General features: G+C 33.9%; 2 protein-coding genes across 2 annotated transcripts; one reads left to right on the forward strand and one right to left on the reverse strand.

Moving 5' to 3' along the window:
- The first annotated feature begins 16736 nt into the window (after nt 1–16736).
- LOC130801461 (elongation factor 1-alpha-like) lies at nt 16737–19659 on the forward strand. Its single transcript, XM_057665323.1, has 3 exons — nt 16737–16915; nt 17950–18432; nt 18524–19659. Exons 2-3 carry the CDS (start codon nt 17971–17973, stop codon nt 19403–19405), a joined length of 1344 nt encoding a protein of 447 aa, XP_057521306.1. The 5' UTR covers nt 16737–16915; nt 17950–17970; the 3' UTR covers nt 19406–19659.
- A 2346-nt stretch (nt 19660–22005) lies between these two features.
- Nucleotides 22006–22925, reverse strand: LOC130801462 (elongation factor 1-alpha-like). Its single transcript, XM_057665324.1, has 2 exons — nt 22583–22925; nt 22006–22473 (listed from the first exon to the last, which is right to left on the reverse strand). Exons 1-2 carry the CDS (start codon nt 22898–22900, stop codon nt 22021–22023), a joined length of 771 nt encoding a protein of 256 aa, XP_057521307.1. The 5' UTR covers nt 22901–22925; the 3' UTR covers nt 22006–22020.
- Nucleotides 22926–23422: the final 497 nt, after the last annotated feature.

A 23422-nucleotide genomic window follows, 5' to 3' on the forward strand; every position in this document is an offset into this window, starting at 1 on the left:
TCAAACTATATGAGAAAACATACATTTTATAAAATTAGGTGTATTTGAGGGTAAAGAGAAAGCAACTATAAATTGTATACACGTGATTTTTAGGCACCTATAAAATGTCCGAAAGTACAAAACTACAAAACTTCAAATAAGAGGTTCAAAATTTTAGCTTACATTAATTTTATTTTAGTTTTACGATACCTTTTTCGGCTCTAATTTTTTAGTTCTATGTAAAATAAATTGGGTGATTTACGATTGATATTTTGTGTAGTCTCAAACGTCTATGTCTAAAATCTCTACAATATAAGTCTCAAACGCCAATATCAGAAACAATCACTCCACTCAAATAGAACTCGTTGATTCAAACGAGGACTATTGCTCGAAGCTAAACGAAGTTATTTTTTAATCATTTGCTTCGAAGCTTATTTTCAAGTTAAAAAATAAAAACTTAATTTAAAAAAGTTTTGTTCTTAATTTACTTAAGTTTTGTTTTAGTTTAATGACTTCATTATATAAACAAGATATTAAAACTTATATTATTTATTTGCGATCAATTTTTATTTGTGCCTCAAGCTTCTAAATTTAAAAACTTTTACAATTTAAATCATTGTATAATATAAATAATTCTTAGAAACAATTAATTTAATTAATTAAGATTGGGTAATGCATGATTTCTACTTTTCTAAATATTTAGGATGTGACAAATATTAGTGCAATGTTTTAAGGGGATTTTGTTTGTTTGTATGCAATAATTATGTTGGGGCTGCTGTTTGCTAGTAAATTGGGTCAACATTTTCCTGATGGCTAACACTATATATGCTAGTTGGAGTACTTATTTCCCAAGGTTAGGTATTCTACTGTTCAAAATTTATCCGATTAATTAAAATTAACTATAATTTTACTCGATCTAAAATAATTTTCATCTAAAATTAAAAATCAAATTGTTAATATGTTTATATAATGGTATATATCTTTAAAGTTGTCTAAAATTCACCCACTTAATTAAAATTAAGAATGATTTCACTCAATAAAAATAATCTGTATTTAAAATTTAAAACAAATTGTTAAGATGTTTTCATAAGTGTAGGTATAGTTAAAGCTATTTAAAAATCACCTGATTAATTAAAATTGAATATGACTTTAATTAACCTAAAATAAATAACATTTAAAATTTAAATCATATTTTTAAGATGTTTATATAAGGGTATGTATTGTTAAAGTTATTAAAATTCAAGCGATTGATTGAAATTGAGTATGACTTCATTGGACCTAAAGTTAACCTGCATTTACAATTTATATCAGATTATTAAGATGTTTGCATAAGGGTAGGTTTTGTTAAAGTTGTTGAAAATTTACAAATTTGATTAAAATTGAGCATGCCTTCACTTGACCTAAAATAAGCTGCATTTAATATTTAAATCAAATTGTTAAGATGGTTACATAAGGGTAGGCATTGTTAAAGTTGTTGAAGATTCACCAGATTGACTAAAATTGAGTATGACTTCACTCGACTTCAAATATTCCGCGTTTAAAATTTAAATAAAATTCTTAAGATCTTTATATACACAAAACCGAAATTAACCCACGTTGATATATCATATCCGAAATTTGCCCGAACATTCGAATATACACCTCTAAATATTTATTTATTGTAAACCGAAATTAAACGGGTTTAGTAGGTTCAATAGGGGATTAAAAACTCGCTAATTATAATATCTACAACGATTTATAGTATATTAGTAAGTACAGTATCATTAATCATAGGGATATGGCCGATTAAAGAAACAATATACCAGATAGTTAACAATGATACTACTAATAATATTAATTATAATTATAATTAATAATATAATGACAAGCTACCAATACAATTACATAAGAAAAGAAATCTTCAACTAATGTTAGGTTGTATTGATAGCACTTATAATATTGCATTAATTCAAGTACGAAAATAAGGTTGGACATAAAATTTGTCTCATTTTCTTTTATAACATCATATTAAATTATTTCTATTTTTATTTTTGGACATAATTCATATTTATTTTTTAATTTTCATTTATATATTTAATTTATGTTTTTATCTCATGCATATGTTTCTCCTATATTTCTATAATATACTCATTCTTTTTATCTTCTCAATTATAATATTGTGAATTTTAGAACCGAATAACTTGACTATGGATTATATTCAATCTATATGAAAAAAGAATATTCAAGTGGGATTTTGATAGATTAGTTTCAATGTATATTTTCAAAAATTAACTTTTCATAATTTTTAAAAACACAAAATTAAAGTTATTTAAATTTTAAATTTTGTATTGGGATGTAAAATTCCAAGAATAAAAGTGTTTAAGTTTGACAAACAAATAAATATTTTTGCATATTTATTGAAATTGAAATCAAATTGAGTATACGAGTTTGCATAACTTTAGGGCAACTGTAGCTAGGACGAGTGTGATCTCCTAAGATTTTTAGTAAGAAACCTATAAATCCAATGCAAATGTAATGTAACAAGCTAAGCATGCTCTAAGATTAAAAAGAAATGCAAGTTTAACCCCATTATGGGTTTGTCTCGAGCCGAGGGACTCTTTAGCCATACTCTTCTTTATGGGTATGAGTTGTCGCCTTCCTTGCCTCTCAAAACCCTAATAACAATTTTTTCCTATGAGCCTCATACATTAACCTCATTGATGTTTAACAATGTCATAAAAAAATATTATCAAGTTAAGCATGTACAAGAATTAAATCTAATCTTATAAGTCTAAAATTCTTTTTGAAATCAAGAAAACAATCAATTTAAAAACTAATTTTTGTCAAACATTCCTCCAAATCAAAACATTAGTAGCTTCTCAGTGCAATGCAAATATAAAAATAATCATTCAATCATAGAGTTATGGCATGTGCATCAAGGTCAAAAACACCAACAAAAGCCTTAAGCAAACAACACCACACCAAGGTCTAAACTCATAGAGAAAACGCAATAAAATCATACTCTATTTGTTTCATAATGTTGGTTATGTTTGATAGTTTGTACGATAATTAATAAAAATAATTATGAAATGTTTTACTTTTTATTTTACAAAGGACATTAGAAATTAGCTAATAACTTTGGATGTGATTTATTAATTTCTGATTTTGTTTTTGGTTAAGTATCAATTAAGAGACTTTTACCGTTTTTGCTATCCTCCATTAAATAAATGGACCAATGAAATTGCTTTGCTCATTTTCTCAACCAATTATAAAAACTTTTCCGAGAAGAAAAATTCCAAATATAACCAATATAAAATATACCTTTCACGAAATATGTAACTAATATTATGAAACAAAGAGAGTAATATAAGGACAGAAATAGAGGTGAAATTCATGCATAAACATGACATAATTAGAGCATTTCAAATCCCTAAAATTAAAACTTTGCTAGTCTCTTGCAAATATTGAATTAAACCCAAAAAAGAACGCAAGAGCACTCAACCAATAATGGAACGAGAAAAACTATCGTATAATGATTATTGGCTCTAAAAAATTGAAAAACATACATTTTTTTATTTGGTCATAGAGAATGCAACACATAACACACCAATCATAAAAGCTTGTGATGAGTTGCACTAGCATTTCATGCACTAAGTCAGGGTCAACTCTGAGTTTTTAGAGGCCTCGGGCGAAAATAAATTAAGGACCCTAATATAAATATAAATTAATATAAATACAAAACTTATAATATCAAAAAAAATGTTACGCACTAAAAATTAAATTAAATGTTATTCGCTTTTTGTTTGATAATCGTGCATTTATAATTTAATTTAATAAACAAGGTAACAATTATCATTAACAACACTTTAACTTCGTGGTTAAATGTACAATTTAATTACATAAAGTCTCAAGTTCAATTACATATGAAGGCAAAATTTATCTATCTTTTTCATAGATCTTAGATACACGTCCTTTTTACCCTTGTCTAAGGCTGACCCTAATTAAAGTTAAAACATTTAATTCTCTATGTTAAGGTTAGTACCCATAGGGGTCACAAATAGGTCTAATTTTGAGATGATAGAGTGTATAATTTATTTATTTTTTTTTCTTAAGAGCAAGGCTAAAATAAGCCTAGCTCTAACTCTAGTAGCAATAATCAATTAATAGCATAATTTATTGCAAAGGATGACTGTTAAAGCAAGTGCCAATAATCTTAGTGATGACGTTCACTTTAAACATATAGTCGAACATGCTTTGTCTTGTACTTTAGAGAGGGTCGATAAAGATGTGTCGAATATGGGTGGTTTAAGGCTTGGAACGGTTGATGAGAGTTGTTTGATCAAAGCAACAAGAAGTGAGGCTGACTATGAGTGGCTCGAACAACCGCTCGGTCGAGCAAAGAGTGGCTCGACCGGTCGAGCGGGGGTGGCTCGGTCGAGCAACAGGTCGAGCAATGTGTGCAGAACAAGTCAGTAGCTTCTCTGGAAGCTCGCTCGACCGAGCGAGGTAGTGGCTCGGGTCGAGCGGAAGTTCAGAAGGCTACATAGGATTCTGATTTCGTCAGAATGTGAAGTGACTATGCAATTATGTGGTGCATTACTTCTATTGTTTATTGTAATGTTTATTGTCATAGTTAATTGGATGTTAATTGTGGTTTATGGTGATTTACGAGGGAATACTAAGGGTGATGAATACTTGGCTATAAATAAGATTCATCACCCATAGTAACATACAACACAAACACACATATTGTTGAGAGGGCTATTGCATTGTTAGAAGCTTGAGAGTGTTCTTACTTTGCTTTAGTATTTGTGGTCTTGAGAGATTGTTCTCGAGACAAGGAAGGTTTATTATACTTGTAATTGTTGAATTCATTATAATAAACTATATTTGAGGGGGAGGTATTCAAGATACCTCATAAACACTTGTGTTCATTTTTGCATTATATTTTTCATTTGTTTTTCTTTGTTAAACCTCTTTGAGGCTTACGCTTTCAATTGGTATCAGAGCGGGAGTGTTTCTTGGGCTATTTGGAGTGTGAAAGTGAGGTTCAAAGAACAAGAAAGACACAATGACTGATGGGAAAAGTTTCTCTATTCAATTGTTTGATGGAAGAATCAATTTTTCCATATGGAAGAGCTCGGTGGAAGATTTTTTGGTGCAACAAGGCATCGATGATGCACTTTTGAAGGAGAAGCCAAATCATGTAGAAGCAGCAAGATGGACACAAATGAGAAAGAAGGCGGTAAGCACAATCCGGCTTGCCATTGCACCCGAAATCAAGTATCACTACTTGAAAGAGACCGATCCCGGTGAGTTGTTGGAAAAATTACAAGCGGTGTATGCTTCCAAATCCCTAACTAATAAACTTTGCTTGAGGTGGGAGTTGTATCAACTCATGAAGGATGAGGATACAACAATGCAAGACCACATTAACACATTTAACAAGTTGGTGTGCCAATTGTTAAACGCCGATGAAAAGTTGACCGATGAAGAACAAGCGTTACTACTTTTGGCTTCACTTCCCAAGGACTATAGAAACATAGTCCAAACATTGCTCATAGGTAGGGATTCTATCACTCTTGATCAAGCATTGGTGGCATTGAGAGAGAATGATAGGTTCATGGTGAGAAGAGAGGGGGAAGAAAAAAAGAATGTTGGGGAAGGCTTGTTTAGTGAGGAGTCTAATAGGGGAAGAAGCAAGGAAAAATATCAAGGAAGGGGTAAGTCTCGTGGGAGGGGTGACCTTAGTGACAAAGAGTGTTACTATTGTAAGAAAAAGGGGCACATACAAATGATGTGCAAAGAGTTTAAGGAAGACCTTAAGAAAATGAGAAACTTAAGGGATAGTGGAAGGAATGAGAGTGAGAGTAGCGGGAATGCCGCTCTAGGCTTTGTTGATGATGATGATGATGTTCTACTAGTTGATGGGGGAGTGGTTCATAGTAAGGAATGGGTAATAGACTCCGGTTGCTCATTCCACATTTGTTGTGAGAAAGGAAAATTTACTAAGCTTAGTTATGGTGATTATGGCCTTGTTACTTTACCAAATGATGAAAAGGTGAAAGTAGAAGGTATTGGTGAGGTTATGATTGAGACTCATGAAGGTGTCAAAAGAAGACTTGGTGATGTAAGGTATGTACCTAAGTTTGAGAGGAACCTTATTTCATTAGGTAGACTTGAGAGTAAAGGATGCACTTTCAAAGCAAGTGGAGGGGTTTTGAAAGTCATTAGAGGGAGCATGGTGCTCATGAAGGGAGTAAGGAGTAAGAGGAACTTGTATGAGTTACAAGTTAATTGTGGTAGCCTAGGCCACAAAGGTGTTGATGATAGTGTGTTTGGGTCAAGGAGAGTTACTTTTGCGGATGATAAGAGTATTGGACTTGAGGGGGAGATTGTTAAAGCAAGTGCTAATAATCTTAGTGATGACGTTCACTTTAAACATATAGTCGAACATGCTTTGTCTTGTACTTTAGAGAGGGTCGATAAAGATGTGTCGAATATGGGTGGTTTAAGGTTTGGAACGGTTGATGAGAGTTGTTTGATCAAAGCAACAAGAAGTGAGGCTGACTGTGAGTGGCTCGAACAACCGCTCGGTCGAGCAAAGAGTGGCTCGACCGGTCGAGCGGGGGTGGCTCGGTCGAGCAACAGGTCGAGCAATGTGTGCAGAACAAGTCAGTAGCTTCTCTGGAAGCTCGCTCGACCGAGCGAGGTAGTGGCTCGGGTCGAGCGGAAGTTCAGAAGGCTACATAGGATTCTGATTTCGTCAGAATGTGAAGTGACTATGCAATTATGTGGTGCATTACTTCTATTGTTTATTGTAATGTTTATTGTCATAGTTAATTGGATGTTAATTGTGGTTTATGGTGATTTATGAGGGAATACTAAGGGTGATGAATACTTGGCTATAAATAAGATTCATCACCCATAGTAACATACAACACAAACACACATATTGTTGAGAGGGCTATTGCATTGTTAGAAGCTTGAGAGTGTTCTTACTTTGCTTTAGTATTTGTGGTCTTGAGAGATTGTTCTCGAGACAAGGGAGGTTTATTATACTTGTAATTGTTGAATTCATTATAATAAACTATATTTGAGGGGGAGGTATTCAAGATACCTCATAAACACTTGTGTTCATTTTTGCATTATATTTTTCATTTGTTTTTCTTTGTTAAACTTCTTTGAGGCTTGCGCTTTCAATGACCTTAAGCCCAACTTAGCACTTCTAAATATAGAATAAATACAATTTTTCATTTTCTAATTGTTTCAATTTTAGAGTTGTCTAAATTTGATTTAGTTAATTGAAACAATATATTTCTCAATTCAACTTGAAATAAGGCACAGAAAAAAACAAATTAAATTATCATAATATCCTACACACATGGATTGAAATCAAGACAAGCCGAAAAATTATACTCAAAATCATCATCATTATCATAACCACTATATCCCTCTCAAAAAAATCTATGATTAAGGATACGGCCAAAAAATTCATCTAATTCAAGAAAATTTCCAAAGAAATCCACAAGCCAAACAGATTCGCTCGAACATCTGAATGTACACCTCCAAATATTTTTTTTAAAGTACACCGAAATTAAATGGGTTTAGTAGGTTCCAATAGGGGATTAAAAAATGGCTTATTATAATATCTACAATGATGTATAATTGTATAGTATATTAGTAATAAGTATAGTATCATTAATCATTGGGATATGGCCGATTAAAGAAACAATATACCAATTAGTTAACAATGATACTACTAATAATATTAATTATAATTATAATTAATAATATAATGACAAGCTACCAATACAATTACATAAGAAAAGAAATCTTCAACTAATGTTAGGTTGTATTTAGACTTGGGAAAATTTGATCCGACCCGAAAATGAACCCGGGACCCGACCCGACAAAACCCGAACCCGACCGACCCGAAAGCGACTTAATCCGAAACATGAACCCGATAATTACCCGACCGAAAATGACCCGACCGGAAACCGACCCGTTTTGACAGATATAATATCAATTTTTAGAGTAATTTCAATGTTAGAATTCATTTCAAATAAAATTTTAGTTTTCAAAGTATCTCAACATATTGAGTATATCACTTGAACCCTAAAACTCATCAATAGATATCAAAAAACACGTATTTAACGTCTTTTTAGCCATCGTAATTATTTTTCTTTAAAAACTGGACGTTATAATCATCTTAATTGAATACATGTATCTTGTTAAATCAGTCAAATGAGCTTTTAATTCTTCTACATTTCAGTAAGCAAATCAATATAATTTATACGAACGTTTCGCACGTTTGAATGAGCTTTTCAAAAAACGAATGTCGCTACCCTAAATTATAAAACGCGTATCTTATAAGACGAAATAAGTACTTAGTTAGTTGTATATCTTTCCAACATGAAAATTGTGAAGATAATTTTAACGTCATTTTTATCTTACGTTACAATTATAATAAACAAAATAACTTTTATAAAGCGCGTATCTTACAAGTCTTTCAAAATAAGTATTAATTCCCCTATTTTTCTTGCACTTAAATGAACCTGACATACCAACTATTTTTTGAAAATCGTACATGTAATTTCTCTAATGATTTTTTTTAGACATTTTAATGATTTTTTTTTTTATGTTGAATTAGTCGATTGGATATTCTAATGTTTTATGGTAACCCGTTGGGTCAATCCGAACCGACCCGAAACCCAGAGTGATCCGACCTGAAACTGACCTGATCCAAAACCCGACCGACCGACCGTTTTCCCAGGTCTAGTTGTATTGATAGCACTTATAATATTGCATTAATTCAAGTACGAAAATAAGGTTGGACATAAAATTTGTCTCATTTTCTTTTATAACATCATATTAAATTATTTCTATTTTTATTTTAGGCATAATTTATATTTACTTTTTTGTTAGAGTATATAACATATCTTGGGGCCTCAACCATCAGCTTAAGCTTTTAGTTGAATTGGTTCCTTAACATGGTATCAGAAGTCAACGTGAGAGGTCACGGGTTCAAATCTCAACCACCCCTCATTTAAAGTGGAATATTCAGCGCCTATGCGCATCCACACTTCTAGCCCAATGGGGTCTCGTGTGAGGGGGCGTGTTAGAGTATATAACATATCTTGGGACCTCAACCATCAGCTTAAGCTTTTGGTTGAGTTGGTTCCTTGACAGCTTTTGGTTGAGTTGGTTCCTTGTCATGGTATCAGAAGCCAATGTGACAAAAGGTCACGGGTTCGAATCTCAACCACCCCTCATTCAAAGTGGAATATTGAGCACCATGTATGAGGAGAACATGTGTTGCATCCACACTTCTAGCCCAAAGGGCTCTCGTGTGAGGGGGCGTGTTAGAGTATATAACATATCCTGGGGCTTCAACCATCAACTTAAGCTTTTGGTTGAGTTGGTTCCTTGACATTTTTAATGCTCATCTACACATTTAATTTATATTTTTATTGCATGTATATGTTTCTTCTATATTTCTATAAAATACACTCATTTTTTTTATCTTCTCAATTGTAATATTGTTAATTTTAGAATCAAACTTTGACTATGAATTATACTCAATCTATATGAAAAAAATATATTCAAGTGGGATTCTAATAGATTCGTTTTAATGTATATTTTCAAAAATTAACTTTTCATAATTTTTAGAAACACAAAATTAGAGTTATTTAAATTTTAAATTTTGCATCGGGATGTAAAATTCAAAGAATAAAAGTGTTTAAGTTTGACAAACAAATAAAAAGTTGAAATTAAAAACAAATATGTTTGCTTATTTATTGAAATTGAAATCAAATTGAGTATACTAGTTTGCATAATCTCAGGGCAACTATAATTAGGACGAGTGTGATCTCCTAGAATTTGTTTTACGAAGAGAATTAGAAATTAGCAAATAACTTTGGAATGTGATTTATTAATTTCTAATTTTGTTTTTGGATAAGCATCAATTAAGAGACTTTTACCGTTTTTGCAATCCTCCATTAAATAAATGGACAGTTGAAATTACTTCACTCATTTTCTCAACCAATCATAAAAACTTTTCAGAAAAAAAAAGTTTTCAAATGTAACCAACATAGAGAAACACCCATCACGAAATATGTAACTAAAATTATGAAACAAAGAGTAATATAAGGACAAAAATAGAGGTGAGATTCATGCATAAACCTGACATATTAGAGCATTTCAAATCCCTAAAATCAAACTTTGCTAGTCCCTAGCAAATATCAAATTGAATCCGAAAAAGAAGATAAGGACACTCAACCAATAATGGAACAAGATAAATTAACGTACAATGATTATTGACTCTAAAAAATTAAAAACTTACATTTTTTTATTTAGTCATAGAGAATGCAACACATAACACACCAATCATACAAGCTTGTGCAAAATTTTCCATAGCAATCACATGGTGTTTTAACAAATCTAGCTCACTTTGTGGGCAATTTTGCACTCAAGTATTTCAACCATCTCATTTGTTTTGGGATTCTACACCCTAATGACTCGTGTGAAGAGAGTCTCTAACCATAAGTTGCAGTAGCATTTTATGCACTTAAAAGTCAGGGTCGGCCTTGAGTTTTTAGAAGTTCGGAACGAAAAATAAATTAAAAACCCTACTGTAAATATAGATTAATATAAATACAAAACTTATAATATCAAAAAAATGTTACACACCAATAATTGAGTTCGATGTTATCTCTTTTTGTTTGATAATCGTGCATTTATAATTCAATAGTTAGTAAAAAAGGTAAAAATTATCATTAACAACACTTTAACTTGGTGATGTGCAATTTAATTACACAAAGTTCAAGTTCAATTGCATACGAAGGTAAATTTATTTACCTTTTTTCGTGGACGTTGGATACAAGCCCATTTCACCCTTGCCTAGGGCCAACCCTACTTAAAGTTAAATACTCAACTCTCAAGTCTCTAGGTCAATAGGGGTCACAAAATGGTCTAATTTTGAGGTGATAGAGTGTATAAGTTGCTTTTTTAGCGCTTGCTATGCACGTGCTCCCCTAAGAAATCCTATCTAATATAAAATTTTAATTTAATAAACTAACAACCTTTTAATAGTTAAACGATTCTTTTTCCAATATAATGCTTATACCAAAATTATTTCCCAATCATTACATATCCCCATCGACATCCAGTGCTATGTCGCCATTTGTTCTTCCAGCTTCCATGACCATTCCTCCACATCCATCGCCTCCGCATACAATCATTACATATCAGCATGCTAATCAACGACGAGCACTTGCTCTTAATATCATCGCAGAGGTTGACGAGTCTACACCATCCTCATCCACCGATGCGCACAACAATAGTGGTCGGGAATTGTAGTTTAACATACTTTGTATCAATTTACATGGCTTGAACTTCTTGTATCACTGTCCAAGGTTGTAATATATGTTCGTATTATTTTCATAATTAATGTTTACAAATCAAGCTGGTTCGTAGTTGATTATTGTGGAATACATGGTATTGAACTAGTATAATGCAGGTCGTGCTAACTATTTATGGGAATTGAAAGAAAAAAATAAAATGTTGCACGGACATAGAGCAAACCGCCACATGAGATAGCGGTTTACCAGGAAAAATCCGCCACATGAGATGGCGGTTTTCCCTAACCAAATCGCTACTTCATGTGGCGGTTTATTGGTTAATGCAAACCGCCATCTCATTTGGCGGTTTTGTCTGAAAAATTTAAAAAAATAAAAAAAAATTACCACATGGACGGTATTTCGAGAAATACGTTTTCATTTCATGCAAAGTGAGAATAAGTTATAAAACTTGCAAGTGGGAAAAGATTCTAGTTAAACTAATCAAAGAGAAATTGTGGGTTTCCATTAACTAAGAAAATAAAATACTATACTTATTCTAGTAGAAATACTAATGATCTCAACTAAAAAAGTGATTATGTTCTTAAATAAACTTAGTTAATCCACAACTAACAAACCCACATTAAAATGGTTTTATGAAGTTAATTGCTTGATGATAATCAACCCAAAATGTATAGACTTTGATAATGTTAAACTTTAAGCTTTGTTACAAAATCACGCAGAACAATGCCATAAAACAATAATATTACAGACTAATTCCACATGCTAACCAAAATTTTCATGTTTCACTATTGAATCATCAAATTTCCAAAAAACAATTTAGCTTTTCCGGCAAGTTTAGGTTGATGATGGTGATGAAACCCTAGAAGAAGGAGCATAAACTGAGAGGAGAAGAAAAAAACAAAATTAATACCCAGAAAACGATTCAGATCGAAAAATTAACAAAAGCAACAAAATTAGTACCACAAAACCCTAAATTATATCACACAAAGTGAGAAAAATTTAAGCAACGAAGGGAATTGAGGGTTATGAATAAGGAAGAATTGAAGGTAAGCCATAGAGAGTGGCGAGAAGAAAATGACAAGGAATAACAACGAGAATGGCGAGAAGGAAATGGCGAGATGACTGAGAATGAAAAGCGTAAATGAGAAAGAACAGGGAAGGAAAATAAAAAGGCATGAATATAGGATGACATGACAAAAGAACTATGGACATTGCAAATGTGAATAATGTTATTGCAAAGGATGACCTTAACCCTAGCTTAGCACTTCTAAATACATAATAAATACAATTTTTTTTTCTAATTTTTTGCATTTTAGAGTTCTTTAAAATTGATTCAATTAATCGAAACAAAGTATCATATTCAAATCAAATTATCATGATATCTACATATACACACGCAAATTAAAATCAACATAAGTCAAAAAATCATATTCAAAATCACCATCATCATATTCAGTACATCCTGATAATAAAAAACTATGTCAGAATCTGTGAAAAAAAAAAACAATAACTCATATCCATAATTCAAGATGCAGTCAAAAACTTCATTAGGTCAAGAAAAATCAATAAAGAAAAAAATCATAATCAAAATCCACCGCCCCAAACAACCGAATATAGACCACTACATGTATATAGGCATGGCCACGGTCCGGGTTGGTCCAGTTCCGTTCCGGTTCCATCCGGTTCCGGTTCCATTTGGAACCTGTCGCGAACGGTTCCGGTTCCGGGCGGTTCCAAACGGTTCCTTGGCGGTTCATGAGGCGGTTCCGGCGGTTCCAACTCACGGGACGGGCGGGTCGGACCATCGGTTCCATTTTTATTTTTTCTTTAAATATTTATATAATAAAAAAATACTATAATATCGCGGACGTACCTTTGATGATTACTTGATTATTAGCGAAATTCATTGCATGTCAAGTTGTCATCGTTATTGAAATATTTACTAAAAAGAATGAAAAAAATAAATTAATAAGAAACGAATCAATGATAATGTCGATAAAGATGATTAATAAAAAAAGAGGGAGACTATGGACTTGAACCTAGTACCCAAATGAATACTAAGCTGCCTACGTATCCCGAAGGAATCAAAGCCCACGTAGTTCTTTGTCATACCTTTTATTTATAGTTGTTGAATGTTGATTTATCGTTGTCGTTTGTCGGATTGATCCTATTCGTCTTCGTCATCATCATGTGGTTGATTAGATGCTTCCGCTGACTCTCCTCCTGACGATGATGCAGATGTATCCATCATCATCCATGGATCATCATCGTCGTCTTGATCATCATCATTCCTTAGTCCTTGTGTTCGAATCTCCGCTTGATCCCAATCTTTCTTGCAAACACATATTTGAATACTATGTGGAGCAAGACGAGATCGCTTTTCGTCCAAAACTCTTCTACCTGCACTAAAAGCAGACTCCGACGCAATTGTTGACGCGGGAATTGCAAGGATATCCTTTGCAATTCTCGATAAAATGAGAAATTTAACAGATTTTTCTTTCCACAACTCCAAAATATCATAGATACTTTGGTCTATTTCAAAGTGGTGTTTAAGATAACTATCTAGTTCTAAATATGAGGTCGAGGAAGAAGAAGATGATCCTACAAAACTATCATCTTGAGTCATTATGTTAGCTATTACCGAATTATAGTAAGAGGGACGTGCCGAAACGCTAGCACGCCTAGACATATCGCGTTTCGGGTTATATACACTAGCGTAAAAATCATAGAGTTCTGCTAAATATTTTTTACATGTTTCTACATAATTATGTACATCAGTAGACGGGCGATCTAACGATTGGTAATAAAATCCTATTACTTTAGTAAGGACCTCAGTTTTAAAACGTGGGTCCAAAATGGTTGCGATTCCATAAATATAAGAAAAATCGGTAAAATATGCTTGCCATTTTTCCATCATATCTGCAAGAATCGGCCTCAATTTTGGGTTAGTATCTTCATGTGTATATTTAAGGAGATGATAAAAAATAGTAATACATTCACTTATTACTAAGTGAACGTTCGGTTCATAAACATAAGAAAAAATCTTAGTCGCGTGGTCATTCGCTTCTAATATGTTATGTACACCTATAGCTAATTCCCAAGTGTCATCAGCTATGAAACTATCTGTACACTCACTATATAGTTGTGCTATTACTGGGCGATAAGCAATCGCCTTTCTTAATAAATCGTTGGTTGAGCCCCAACGTGTAGGAGTATCTAATGACCAATACACTTTTTTAAGTTGGTATTGGTCACATAATTGTTTATATCGTCTTTTTATCTTTCCGATCCTAAGCCATTTCACTATATCCCTAATTGGTTCTAATAAATCACTTAATTGTTTTATGCCTGCTTGGCAAGATAAGTTAATTATATGCGCACAACAACGTATGTGTAATAAGCTACCCCAAGGATTAAACTAAAAGCAGGTTCGTTAAACAAAAGTTCTATACATTTAATGTTCGCGGTTGCATTATCAGTTGAACAACAAAATATTTTATCTAATAAGTTCCATTCTCTACATATCTCTACTAATCTATATTTTATGTTTTTACCGGTATGTCTTTCTGGCATTGTCTCAAAAGCAATTATTCTTTTTTGCATAATCCAATTTCGATCTATCCAGTGTGCTGTTACACACATATAAGGTTCTAAATGTGGGGGAGCAGACCAAATGTCAGTTGTTATGCTAACCCTACCATTAAACGATTTAAACATTTCAACTAATTCATAGCGCATTGATTCGTATAATTTAATTGTGCGTCTTTTAAGAGTGCTCCTAGGGATTGCTCTATATTGTGGTTGCAAAGTTTTTCTATTGAGACGCTCGTATGCCCTACTTTCACCATGGTTAAAAGGCAATTCATCACAAATTACATACCTAGAAAATTCATCAATCATGTCATTACGATTGTATCTAAAAGGCATACCTGTGATGGGAATGTCCCATTGTGTCTGTCGGCTTCCACTTGTGGTCCCGCTCCCGCTTGCTGCATGAGTTTCTTTTGTGATTCCATGCTTCTTTGCCAAATGTTTGTTAAAAGATCCCGTACCACCACCTAACACGTATTCACAAAACACAATAAATAAATGTTTATAAAATATGAATATATAATGTATCAATGTATTATGTATGTCAGTATGTATAAAAAACTTAAAAAGTATTTACCTCTGGCGAAACTGTATGAAACTAAGGGCTTTACTCCTTGACTTTCACAAATTTGACAAGTGCATAAGAAAATATCTGGATTCTTGGTTGGTTCTTTTGTGAAATACGACCACACATGTGAAACAGCTCTATCACTAGGAGGTGGCATTTCCGGAAAAGGTTTTCTTACCGGTTCATCTTCATCTAAATAAATAATTTAAAATTATAAAACTATAATTAAATAAATAAATAATTTAAAGTTTAATTAATTTGAAGAATAAAATTATAAAACTAACCGATAGTTTGGAAATTGACTCGTCTACCACGAGCTTGTCTTTGTTGTTGTTGTTCTCCTTGTTCTTCATGTGATCTTGTTGATGACTGTCGAGATATATTTATCCCAATTGGGGTCGTTGGTTCCTCTTCTTGTTCTTCTTCTTCATCAATTTGTATTTTTCTTTCCATTTCTTCTGCATAATTATGTAACTCCGGGTCGTACCCTTCCGGATAATTATGTTCATAATTATAATTACTAATGGAAGGTGTTGTTGATACCGACGGAGTAGAAGTGGCCTTTCTTTTGGACGAACTGGAACCTCCCAATGATTTTGCCACTTTAGTAACTTTTTTTGTGGCTTTTTTCAAAAATGAAGACATGATTGATAATATTGAAGTAATAATAGAAATATAGAATTAAGAAATAAATAAATAATTAATTATGTAACTAACTAAATTAAGAAATAATTAAAAGACTAATTATTTAATTAAGAGAATAATTGCGTAATTAAAGAATTAAGTAGAGAGAGTAGGAGAAGAGATGAGTTGTGAATGAAAATGATTGAAATTGATGAGTATTTATAATGAAAAATGCAACGGCTAGTTCAACAGTCATAAACGGTAACTTTTGGCAAACCGGTTCCATGGAACCGGTGGGCCGGTTCAACCGGACCGGTCCCGGTTCCACGGAACCGTTGAGCCGGTTCAACCGGACCGGTTCCAGAACCGGTTCCATGGAACCGTTGGACCGGTTCTCCCGGACCGGTTCCGGTTCCAAACCGCGGGTTTTTTACCCGGTTCACGACGGTTTTTCCGGCGGTTTCACAGTTTCGCGGTTCGGTGCGGTTCGGAACCTGTCGCAAACGGTTCCGGATCCGGTTCCAAGCGGTTCGGGACCGGTTCGGTTCCGGGTAACCCGGCCCGTGGCCATGCCTACATGTATATAAGCAAAAATATTTTAATATAAAAATCGGGTAATAGCCAATTAGCATGCAGTTTCGTGACGATTCACTATTAAAAAAAAACCCACCCGCATGCTATTCAAAGTCGTGGTGTGGACTTGTGGATTCCATTTCACCACAATTTCCAGTTTTCTAATTCAATCTTCTTAGTCCTCTCTCTTTTTTGCTTTATACTCTCGCCTTGCCTAGGGTTTCTGCCTACTTCTAAGGTTAGCTCTTTATTTAGATTTCATTTTTTGTGTCTGATGTTCTATCTCAATTATTCATATTGATGTTCATTTTGATTTTGATTTTGATTTTGATTTTTATAGTTATGTTATTATAAATCCTTTTTATGCTACCGATTTACTTGCGATCTTAGCTTGTTGCTATACGCGGATGTTTTTTTTTTTTATTTTTTTGGCAGATTACGTGAATTTGGTTCTTTTTCTGGTTCGTATGCTTGTGTTTCTCAGTTTCTTAGTAGATCTACTGCTTCGCATCATATTTAAATTTTTATGTTTCACTGATTGAATTGCAAGCATTTTAATTAATTTTCTAGTAGCTTTTTAAATTACAGTCAAGCAAATGATCAATCATCAACTGTAAAAGTGAGTTTTAATATGCATAATCAACCATAATCAAAGTTTTTTTGGTCAAAGTAAGTTTTAACAGTTGTAATGATCAACAAAATTAACTATTTATAGTGGAATTCAAGCTTCAACAGTAAAAAAATCAGTAAAATTGTTTAAGTGAAAGTAAGTTGAATCAGTTATAATTTAAGCTCATTATAAACAAATTGAAGAGAACAAGGACCAAGCTAACAACTGAGATTTAAATTCTCACCACAAGAACAGTATTAAATTACTCCCTCCATCCCTATGAAATTGCATCATTTAACTCAATAATGAGAAAGCTTTTGGAGTCAAATGACGCTATATCAATCAGACAGAGGGAGTGACAATTTTACTTTTCACTTGCGCGAGATTGTTCAATATTAGTCTTTTGGTTGATCTGATGCTTTAGTTTAATGTTTTGCTATTTTAGCCCCAATGTTAGCTGCTAATTCATACAGAAAAATTGTTCTGTAAACATCTTGTAGTGTGTATTTGTATAGTGATTGGTTACATACTTACATGAATGTTTGTGCTGATAGTTTTTATTGATTCTTTACATATGCACCAGTGTATTGTATTTGTCTTTTAAGAGTTTGAGAATTTTTAGTTGTCTTTGGTGTCTAAATTCAGTGTTAATCTAATTGCAGGTTAACAGTTCTTAAGTGATCATGGGCAAGGAAAAGATTCACATCAGTTTGGTGGTTATTGGCCATGTCGACTCTGGCAAGTCTACCACTACTGGTCATTTGATCTACAAGCTTGGAGGTATTGACAAGCGCGTGATTGAAAGATTCGAGAAGGAAGCTGCTGAGATGAATAAGAGATCCTTCAAATATGCCTGGGTGCTTGACAAGCTGAAAGCAGAGCGTGAGCGTGGTATTACCATTGACATTGCTTTATGGAAGTTTGAGACTAACAAGTACTACTGCACTGTCATTGACGCTCCTGGACATCGTGACTTCATCAAGAACATGATTACTGGAACTTCCCAAGCTGACTGTGCTATACTTATCATTGACTCCACCACTGGAGGTTTTGAGGCGGGTATTTCCAAGGATGGTCAAACCCGTGAGCATGCACTTCTTGCTTTCACCCTTGGTGTGAGGCAAATGATTTGCTGCTGCAACAAGGTATGATGAAATAATCGTGTCCTTTGGTTTGTCTTAATACAAGTCCGTAGTTTTTTACTTCTGTTCACTGACTCCTTGTTTGCTAGAACAGATGGATGCCACAACCCCCAAATATTCGAAAGCTAGGTATGATGAAATTGTGAAAGAGGTCTCTTCGTACCTCAAGAAGGTTGGTTACAACCCAGACAAAATCCCATTCGTACCCATTTCCGGGTTTGAGGGTGACAATATGATAGAGAGGTCTACCAACGTTGACTGGTACAAGGGACCAACACTTCTTGAGGCCCTTGACTTGATCAACGAGCCAAAGAGGCCATCAGACAAGCCCCTCCGTCTTCCTCTCCAGGATGTCTACAAGATTGGAGGTATTGGAACTGTGCCTGTGGGACGTGTCGAGACTGGTATCCTAAAGCCTGGTATGGTTGTTACCTTCGGTCCTACTGGCCTGACCACTGAAGTTAAGTCAGTTGAGATGCACCATGAGTCTCTTCCAGAGGCTCTTCCTGGTGACAATGTGGGTTTTAATGTGAAGAATGTTGCTGTCAAGGATCTCAAGCGTGGCTACGTGGCTTCAGACTCTAAGAACGACCCTGCTAAGGAAGCAGCAAATTTCACTGCACAGGTCATTATTATGAACCATCCTGGACAGATTGGAAATGGTTATGCCCCTGTGCTGGACTGCCACACCTCTCACATTGCTGTTAAGTTTTCTGAGCTAATGACCAAGATTGATAGACGTTCAGGTAAGGAGCTCGAGAAAGAGCCTAAGTTTTTGAAGAATGGGGATGCTGGTATGGTGAAGATGATTCCCACCAAGCCCATGGTAGTGGAAACTTTTGCCGAGTACTCACCGCTTGGTCGCTTTGCCGTTAGAGACATGAGGCAGACTGTTGCCGTGGGTGTCATCAAGAATGTCGAGAAGAAAGAACCCACTGGTGCTAAGGTCACCAAAGCTGCTCAGAAGAAGAAATGACCCGTTTTTGTATTGTTCGCAGTACATGAGCATTCCAAAGCTGATTATTATAAAGATTACGCGATGTATGTTATTAGTATCTCTGTTGTACGCTTACGTCTTCATTTGGTGTATTTTAGTCTAGCCTTGTCCCCGACGTCCAGTGCACATTCACAGAATTGGGTGCTTGATCGTCGGTGGTAAGGTTTTGAACTTGTTTGTGTATTTTATTCATAAATATACCGAGTATACAGTATGTATACTCTATACTACAAGTACATTAGTACTATATATAATAATATATGATGTATAATAGAAGTGTTGTGAAGAGTTTTCTATTGTTGTAGACTTTTGGTCACCATATATATATATATATATATATATATATATATATATATGAGAAAATTATAATAAACTACCTATTCTATACCCCTCTTTGCAAAAAACTACCTTATCTAAAATTTTTTGTAATTATATAATACATTTCTTTGTAAAAGACTACCTTATGACGCTTTTTAGGGTTTGACCGTTAAAAGTAACCATTGACTATCACGTGATAGTCACGTGATCTGAATGGATTCCATACCCTGTATTCAATCAGCTCAAATGTCCACCATTTTCGCATAAACCTCAAATGTCTTATTCTGTTTCGGATACTGCTTCTTAAATACTTGAACCGTAACTCCTAGCTCCTACATCTACATATATATACCTACTCTTAAAACTAATATCCACCATTGATGGCAAATACTTAATATTCTGTATATTCTTTTTCAATGTAATCCAAGGTTTCAGTGGTTCCTTCTTAATCAATTCCTCGGCTTTCTAAACAATCTCTTGCTTATACCCCGGAACAATAGAACACTCCTTACTCCAGTATAAAGAACCATGATTGCAAGTAAAATCTTCTTTCTTCATCACAATCTCTCGTGATGCAACACTTTCACCACCATTTTCACCATCAACAAAACCTTAAATTTCACGAGATTTAATAAATATGCAACAATTGAATAAAGCAATAAAGGAATGTAAACTTTAAGTTTCATTTGTTCTTGTATGGACTACTACATACCCTTCGGGCTTCAAAGTCCTTCCAATTTCTTCAGAAACTTCCGAATATTTGTTCAATTTGTCTATTCTTCCATCACTGCCGTAGAAAATGAAATCAAAGGTCACGTGATTCAAAGCAGATCTTGGAGAGAGAAAACCTTCGGTAATCAGATCTTGGAAAATCGAAGAGTAAAATTGGAGAGAGAAGAAGGGGAAGCAACTGATTCAAAGCAGCGTGAAATGAAGAAGAAGGCGTGTTTTACAAGGTCACGTGACTATCACGTGATAGTTAATGGTTAATTTTAACGGTCAAACCTTAAAAACCGTCATAAGGTAGTCTTTTGCAAAGAAATGTATTATATAAGATAGTTTTTTGCAAAAAATTTTAAATAAGGTAGTTTTTTACAAAGAGGAGTATAGAATAGATAGTTTATTATAATTTTCTCTCTCGATATATATATATATATATAATTATACGCTATGATATTTCTATTTCTTGCTATGTTTACTCTTATGTGGGCTAAAATAAAGCAAAATATTGCCATGTCACCGAATTGCAATTCTACTTGTACAAAATTTTGCATTTTTCAATGCTAATTTAGCATGGGTGATCCTATTATTAGACATACTTGTATTAAGAGCAAATATTTAAAGTAAAAAATAAAAGTAAAACTATACATTAAAAATAACTAGTGGTGATTTTAAAAGTGAATAAAAGACAGAAAATATAATAATACGAGGAAGATGAAGAAAAAAGTATGATGATCATCTCATATTTTGAGGAGGAGGAAAATATTTTCCCTTTAATATTTATTTAATATTTACCCTTATAATGAAGAAACTAGAGCTTTTATTTCTTCTTTTTCATCCCTTTACACTTATTTCTTATTATTACCAACAATAATATTCTTGTATTCTTTTAGTTTTCTACTTTAATAAGTACAACATTATTACAATAAGAATTCAGATTGTAAAATAAAACAAGAAATTTATTTCAAATATATTACATGAATTTGAAAACGAAAAAACATAACTAAGCGTAACTAAATTCAAACTAAAAACTACAGTGAAATTAACTAAAATTTAAATTTATTATTTAAATTTTTCAAAACACTAAATTTGTACCAAACTTAAATTTTCATACAACGTAAAAAAAAAGAATTCAGATTGTAAAATAAAAAGTCCTAGCAACTCTTTGTTGTTTATTGGAATTGCAAACGGATTTGAAATATGACAAATACTTAGCTTTTCTTATTTATGCTTGCTTTGAAGCTTAAACTATACGCAGTTCCATTTGTATTTGTTTTAGACATTTCAATACATGAAACTATATTTGAACTTATTTCATGATCCAACACTTAAATATACCAAAAAGTAAATATACCTGGATCCACCCTTAAATGTGGGAGGTGTGGCAGTCGAGGACTGGAGCATAACCGTTTCCGATCTGTCTAGGGTGGTTCATGATGATGACCTGAGCAGTGAAGTTAGCAGCTTCCTTGGCAGGGTCGTTCTTGGAGTCGGAAGCAACGTAACCACGCTTGAGATCCTTCACAACAACGTTCTTCACGTTGAAACCAACATTGTCACCAGGGAGAGCCTCTGGGAGACTCGTGGCGCATCTCAACGGACTTAACTTCAGTGGTCTCGTGGTGCATCTCAACGGACTTAACTTCAGTGGTCAGACCAGTAGGACGGAAGGTGACAACCATACCAGGCTTCAAGACACCAGTCTCAACACGTCCCACAGGCACAGTTCCAATACCTCCAATCTTGTACACATCCTGAAGTGGGAGACGGAGGGGCTTGTCTGATGACCTCTTTGGCTCGTTGATCATGTCAAGAGCCTCAAGGAGAGTTGGTCCCTTGTACCAGTCAAGGTTGGTGGACCTCTCAATCATGTTGTCACCCTCAAACCCAGAGATGGGAACAAATGGGATTTTGTCAGGGTTGTAACCGACCTTCTTGAGGTATGAAGAGACTTCCTTGACGATTTCATCGTACCTAGCCTTGGAGTACTTGGGTGTGGTGGCATCCATCTGATACAAGGAACAAAATGTGTCAGAACTATACAAGCATTAAGAGAAGCTTTCTCAGCAACTTGAGAAATTGCAAGTGCATCTAATGAAAGGACTTGTTAAATTATACCTTGTTACAGCAGCAAATCATTTGCTTCACTCCAAGAGTGAAAGCAAGCAAGGCGTGCTCACGGGTCTGACCATCCTTGGAGATACCAGCCTCAAAACCTCCAGTTGTGGAGTCAATAATGAGGATAGCACAGTCAGCCTGAGAGGTACCAGTAATCATGTTCTTGATAAAGTCACGGTGACCAGGGGCATCAATAACTGTGCAGTAGTACTTGTTGGTCTCAAACTTCCACAAGGCAATATCAATGGTAATACCACGCTCGCGCTCAGCCTTGAGCTTGTCAAGCACCCAGGCGTACTTGAAGGACCTCTTGTTCATCTCAGCAGCTTCCTTCTCAAATCTCTCGATCACACACAAAATTATATATTTAGAACTTCGTCACAGTTTTCATGGCCTTACACTACTGTGGTGCATCAGCTTTACCCAACATACATGATTTCAAATGAAATCACTCAAAAAACAAAATATGGACGGAAAAACAGGCAAATAACAATCCAAAGTGAAAAGCAGTTTTGATTGCTAGTTTTGACTAAAACCTTAAAATCAATATGAAGATTTACGACCATTTCACAAGATAGAGATATTTGAATGTCAAATATTGCTTTTTGTCTATTTCAATTATAATGGTGGGCCATAAATGCTTTGAAGGTCTGTAAAATCACATCTGATAAATCATCTATACTGTGATTAATTCTCAATCATACAAAAAAAACTATTAATAGAATATGAAGAACAAAACGCATAAGAATTTAAAAATCACACTAAATCTAGATCTCATAGCATCAAAACAATCAACATGAGTTTTTTCATCTGAATAGAATATAGTATGATTATGTCTGA

This window comes from Amaranthus tricolor, chromosome 15 (genome assembly GCF_026212465.1).
Source record: "Amaranthus tricolor cultivar Red isolate AtriRed21 chromosome 15, ASM2621246v1, whole genome shotgun sequence".
NCBI classification, from domain to species: domain Eukaryota; kingdom Viridiplantae; phylum Streptophyta; class Magnoliopsida; order Caryophyllales; family Amaranthaceae; genus Amaranthus; species Amaranthus tricolor.